Source organism: Corylus avellana, chromosome ca2 (assembly GCF_901000735.1).
Source record: "Corylus avellana chromosome ca2, CavTom2PMs-1.0".
NCBI lineage: Eukaryota > Viridiplantae > Streptophyta > Magnoliopsida > Fagales > Betulaceae > Corylus > Corylus avellana.
Genome location: NC_081542.1, coordinates 24,459,517 through 24,465,639, shown reverse-complemented (window position 1 = coordinate 24,465,639; position 6,123 = coordinate 24,459,517). Strand labels below are relative to the sequence as shown.

Sequence of the window (6,123 nt, the reverse complement as noted above, 5' to 3'; positions counted from 1 at the left end):
ACTTTTTCTACTTGCAATTCTTCCTTCTCATTCACATTCTCACTATCAAGAGAAAGCAGAATTTCCATGTGGAGAGAATACTTATCATCCTCCTTCTCCTCCTCCTCCTCCTTATTCTCATTATCAACTAATTCCTCTTCACGGAGAAAAAAATTTACCAGAGAATCCAGAAGTCTCCGCTGAGCCTCAGCCTCCCTTGCAATTCTCCGAGATTGAACTTCACTCTCCACAAAAGAAAACTCACGCGCCCACGCAGTACCCTTCTCCACAATCTGATCATCAATCAAATTTGCTTCATTCAACTTACAATCTTCATTCTTGAAGCTTTCAGTCTCCGCCAAAGAACCCACATTCTCACTATCAACTTTCTTCTCTTTACCGCCATCCCAATTTTCAAGATCAAGCAGAAATTCCCGGTGCAGAGAATACTTATCCTCCTCTTCCTCCTCCTCCTCCTCCTTATTCTCATTATCAACCATTTCTTCTTCACAGACAAAGCAAGTTACTAGAGAATCCAGAAATCTCCGCTGAACCTCTTCCTCCATTGCAATTCTCCGCGATTGAACTTCATTCTTGAAGCTTTCAGTCTTCACAAAAGAAATCTCAACCTCATTCTCATTATAATCTTTTGCTTCTTCACGCGCCCACCCAGTACCCTGCTCCACAGTATGATCATCAATGGAATTTGATTCATTCTCAGTGGCTTCGTTCTTGCCCATCAAATCAGAAACAACAATAGGCGCAGTATGATCTTGGATAATAGTTCCATCTTCTTCTGTCTGATGACCGATGCCCGGTGACAGATCGTGACTGGGATCCTCACTTGCCATGGATGGTCCTGTAAAAAAGAAAACCAAGTTTATGAATACAAACAGGCCTGAAACGCCCAATACAAGATTACCCAGAAACTAAATAACACAAAAAGAACGAAGATGGAGAGATTATTGGAATTCCAAAGCGAAAGCCTTACTGTTTGTTATTGCTGGTGTTCTTGAGAGTGAGAGAGAGAGAGAGAGAGAATAACAAGGAGTCTGTTTATGTGAATAACAGAGAGAGAATAACAAGGAGTCTGTTTATGTGAATAACAGAGAGAGAGTGAATAACAAGGAATCTGTTTATGTGAATAACAGAGAGAGAGAGAGAGAAATGTATCAAATTCCAACAAGAAGATTACAACACCCCTGCAATATGCCAACGTATTTATCCAAAATGAAATTATTTCCTTTTTTTTAAAAAAATTTAAATTATTGATTAAGTTATTAAATTTTGGTAATGGGTTAACCGTGGGCTTTTTAATTGGGCAAATGCTTTTTAATGGGTTAACAATTAGTTATTTTGAGCCAAAATTATTTTTTGGAGCTAAAATAACTTATTGAACATGTTTTTTTGGGCTAAAATCTATTATAATCTTGGGAGCCCAAATAACTTTAAATGTCATGTTCTCATGTCTTGAGTGTAAAGAAATTCTTGGGGACCCAAAACATGTACTTAGCTCGTCCATGAAACATACGCATAAATTTGTTACTATTATGCTATTACTTTGGTCACCCCCAAGAGCCGGTCTGGGGTGGCCAGAGCCACCCCATGGCCCTTGGGGGTGGATCAGCCACTCCCAAGGGCCAAATCATTATTATTATTATTATTATTTTGATTTGGCCCTTGGGGATGGCTGGTTTGGGGTGGCCGGCCACCCCTTCGTTTTTTTAAATTTTAAATTATTTTTAAAATATATATTATTTTATTATTATTTTTTATTAATGGGACAAGTGTTCCATTTATGGCCTTAAGATTTCTCTAAAGAAATCCTGACTATTAACTAGATATTTTCTAGTCCAAAATGGATTATAGAGGATCCTGTTCCATTGATTCAGGCTTGAAGCAAGAAAGTAAATATAAATGCTTGGTGGTTTGTAAATAATAAATAAAGTTGGTAAACATAAAATAATATATATATATTTTATATTTTATATTTGAAATATAAAAATGACGCCGTTTCGGTTTTTTCTCCAAAACAACGTTGTTTTCGAGAAAAACAATCACCTACTCACTCATCCTAATTTAGACAAATTGGGGTTTCATCATATTCTCTCAGTCTCACACTCTCTCTCACGACTCAAGCCTCATGCAGCGCCGTCCCTCTCTCTCGGACTCTCTATATCTCCTCTCTCCCGTTGCCTCTATCTCTCCTCTCTATCGTCGTCTCTCTCTCTATCTCATAGTCTCACAGGTTGAATGGCTGATGATCATGATCAGCTGATTTTTTATCTATTTATTTTTTAGTTTATGGGCTGCCTGCTTGTAGTTGTTGAGAAAGTAAGGGAAAAACTCACAGATTATTTCAATTATTTTGTATATAAAAAAATAGTTATAAAACCACCGGTTATTCATTTTAGTAACTGCTAACCGCCAGTTATAAAATAACCACTAACCGCCTAAGCAAAGCGGTTGCGGTTATTAAAATTTAATAACTGCCTTTGGCGGTTGCGGTTAGCAGTTTTAGCCAATAACATCCAAGTCTCATCACTGCCATAAAAAAGGCGCATTATATAAAGGATATATATTATCTCATCTAAGTCAATTAAATTGATATTTATTTTTAAATTATGTAATTTTTACATGTATTTTCACACATATTGGCTATTATAATCAAAATTGAGATTTCGGTGACTTTGGCAGGAATTTGAATATTAGCAATTTTGGTTCGCATCGGCTATTATGGCCGAAATTTGATGAAGAATAAGCTTCAACTGTTTCAATTATTTATTTATTAGTTTTAAAGCCAATTTAAAAAACATTAGATTAAGATTAATAAAATACGCCAAATGGTATATTAACCCTCATTTTGTTCTAATTTTTATATGTCATTATCGCTCACAAATTTCGAGTACTCTCATTCTTCGATTTTTTAGAAAAGTGAATGCCAATTGAACTCCTTTAAAATTTTCTTCTAAAAGGTTCATATAATATTGTTTGTCTTTCTCCTTCCTTGCATGCATATTTCACAAAAAAAGACAAACAATCCTAACTTGCAAACAACATATATTGAAATTTGGTCCTTGGTCTTTGTGGTAGTCCCATAAGATTTAAGATTCTAATTTCCTTACTCTTTATTCTTCTTCATAGCTAAACGAGAGATAATGAAAGTTGGACCTTGTGAAATTCTATGTAGAAACATGAAGCCTCCATAGATAGAATAATCATCATCGATCAATTGCAATTCTCTACAGAATAATCATCATCAATAGCAATTCTCCGAGATTGATCTTCAACTTTTTCTACTTGCAATTCTTCCTTCTCATTCTCATTATCAACTTTTTTCTCTTCATTATTCTTGAAACCCCATGATCACTTCCTGCAACCGAAACTCCACTCTCAGCGGCTTCTCTTTTTTCTTCATTCTGGTCCCCTTCAGTAATTGCCATCTTAAATTCCTCTTCAAGTTTGCTCATAAAATCAGAAAGAACAAGAGGCACAGTATAATCTTGGATAACAGTTCGATCTTCTTTTGTCTCCTCACTTGCCATGGACAGTCTTGTAAAAAACACAAATGAGGTTTATGAATACAAAGAGACCTGAAACACCCAAAGCAAGATTACCCAGAAACTAAATAACACAAAAAAAAAAGAAGATAGAAATATAATTGAAGTTCCAAAGAAACTAAAGCCTTATTGTTTGTTTTTTTGGTGTTCTTTTTTTTTTTTTTTTCCTAATTGAATAAGGAAGAAAGGACTATAAGAGAGGATCTTTCCCATTCCTGATCCAAATGGAAGAGAGAATAGGAGATCCCGTGGGAATGCTTCCAAAAACAAGATTGGAAGCAGCCCATTTAGCTAGAGTATGTGCACAAAAGTTGGCACATCGAGAAACTTTCAAAGCATTCTATCTTTGAAAAGAAGAAAGAACTAAACTAATATTAGAAATACAATTAGCAGAAGTCCAAGAAGAGAATAAAGACCGGTTGTTTATAGCCAAAACAACCAGAAGGGCATCACCTTCCAACATAAGCTTATCACAACCGAAGGAGATTGCCATCTAAGCAGCCAACAAAGCTGCAGAAGCTTCCCCTTGCAGAACATTAGAGGAATTAAGCTTCTAAGTGGCAACACCTATAATGTTTCCCATATCATCACTAATCATTGCCGCCGCAACCGCAAAAGACCCCTTCACTACAACATCAAAATTGCATTTTACATAACCTACAACTGGAGGCACCCATAGAGTGGGAAGATCAAGCTCACGCCAGGCAGTAATATGGTGATTAAGACTGCTAGAAACCTGAACAATAGCTTGACTAGAAAAAGGTTGAAGGCCATCATGTATAAGCAAGTTCCTAGCCCTCCAAATAAAATCCATAACAAGAGTAGCAAAGAGCTGGAACTTTCTCACCTCAGGTTTGGGAATACCAAAAGATGCCATAGGAGAGAGGATTGCAGAAATCCAATAAGAGATAGGCCGAATTGCAAACTTGGAGGTGGAAATCTGCCAAGGAGAAGAGCTCCATAAAGCAATGGATAGGTTGCACTCCAAGAATAAATGAGATAATGTTGCCAAAGGTCCCTTACAGAAGGGACACACCCAAGCAACAGGGTCATCAGAGACCACAAAGCAACTAATCTTGGCTCTTGAAGGCAAAATATCCCAAGCAACCTTCCATAAAAGGTGCTTCAACCTTGCTTGTAATTTAAGCCCCCAAAGGAGCAACCATGCTTCAGAATGAAGAGGAGAAGGCCTTCCCTTTCCATAGAAAGAGAGAGATCATGTGTTGACTTCACTGAAAAAAGGCCTGAAGAAGAGGGAATCCAAGACCAGTTGTCAAAAGAAGGCCTATAAAGGAGATGTATGCTGAGGATATGTTGAACTGAAGCAGGATCAAAAAGGTCTTGCAATATGAGAGAATTCCAAACTTGCTCCCCTGGAATAATAAGATCAGCCACAGTAAGAGAGGGACAAACATCCAAATTAGCATTAGGAATAGGCCTAAAATTAGGCATCAAAGGAATCCAAGGAGAAGACCAAATGTCCACATTCAAACCACTATAGATGGAAATACAAGCTCCCTTCTCAACAACCTTCCTATTTTTTAGCAAACCCTTCCAAAGCCAAGAAGAGCTAGGATTGGTAGGAGCATTTAGAAGGGAAATACCATTCTTGAGATACTTACTCCTAAGAGAATCAACCCAAAGAAGGGATTGATTTGAAGTCATCTTCCAGGCAAGTCTTGCAAATAAGGAGTTATTAAGAGATTCCATAGTCCTAATACCTAAACCACCCAAGGGTTTCGGCTTGCAAATGCTTTCCCAAGAGAGAAGGGAGAGATTGTGCTTCTTTTTTAGTAGATAGCCCCACCAAAACTTCCTAAGGCCAAAATTGATCGCCGAACACCAAGCCTTCAAAAGGAGGAATAAAGGCATAAGATAAGTTGGAATAGCATTAGCCACTGAGATAAAAGTCTAGCTTTCCAACCTTAGATTTTAGCAAAAATCCTGTCCTTGAGCTCAACAAAAGAATCCTGCTTTTTTCTATGCATGAAGAGAGGGATTCCAAGGTACTTAGCATGGGCTGGAATTCGTGTCAAGTTGAGAATCTCATTGATAGAAGCTTTGGAGTTGGCACGACAATTTTTGCTGAAAAGAACTGCAGATTTAACCATATTGATATGCTGCCCAGACCAAGCAAAGTAAGTGTTTAGACAATTGAGAATCACCTTAGCTTCAAAAACATTAGCCCTAGAGAAGATAATAACATCATCTGCAAACAAAAGATGTGAAATAGGAGGGCACATTCTAGCCATTTTAATACCATGAAGAAGACTCAGATTTTCCTCACGAAAAATTAATTTGGAAAGAATCTCAGACCCCAATATAAAGAGAAATAGAGAGAGAGGATCTCCCTGGCGCAGACCACGAGTCGGATAAAACTTACCAAAAGGAGCACCATCAAGGAGAATAGAGAATGAGGAGTTAGTGATACATTGACTGATCCACTGAACCAAAGTAGGATGAAAACCCAATAGGTCTAAAATTTTATCAGAGACACCCACTCCATAGAATCAAAGCTTTCGACATATTAAGCTTCAAAGGCCATTAAGCCACCACTACCTTTCTTTTGCTTCATAGTATGGAT

General features: G+C 37.4%; 1 protein-coding gene across 1 annotated transcript; it reads right to left on the bottom strand.

The window, feature by feature from the left end:
• Positions 1–4,092: 4,092 nt before the first annotated feature.
• On the bottom strand, positions 4,093–5,249 carry LOC132169395 (uncharacterized). The gene is made up of 2 exons (XM_059580432.1): positions 4,905–5,249; positions 4,093–4,734 (listed from the first exon to the last, which is right to left on the bottom strand). Exons 1-2 carry the CDS (start codon positions 5,247–5,249, stop codon positions 4,093–4,095), a joined length of 987 nt encoding a protein of 328 aa, XP_059436415.1.
• Positions 5,250–6,123: the final 874 nt, after the last annotated feature.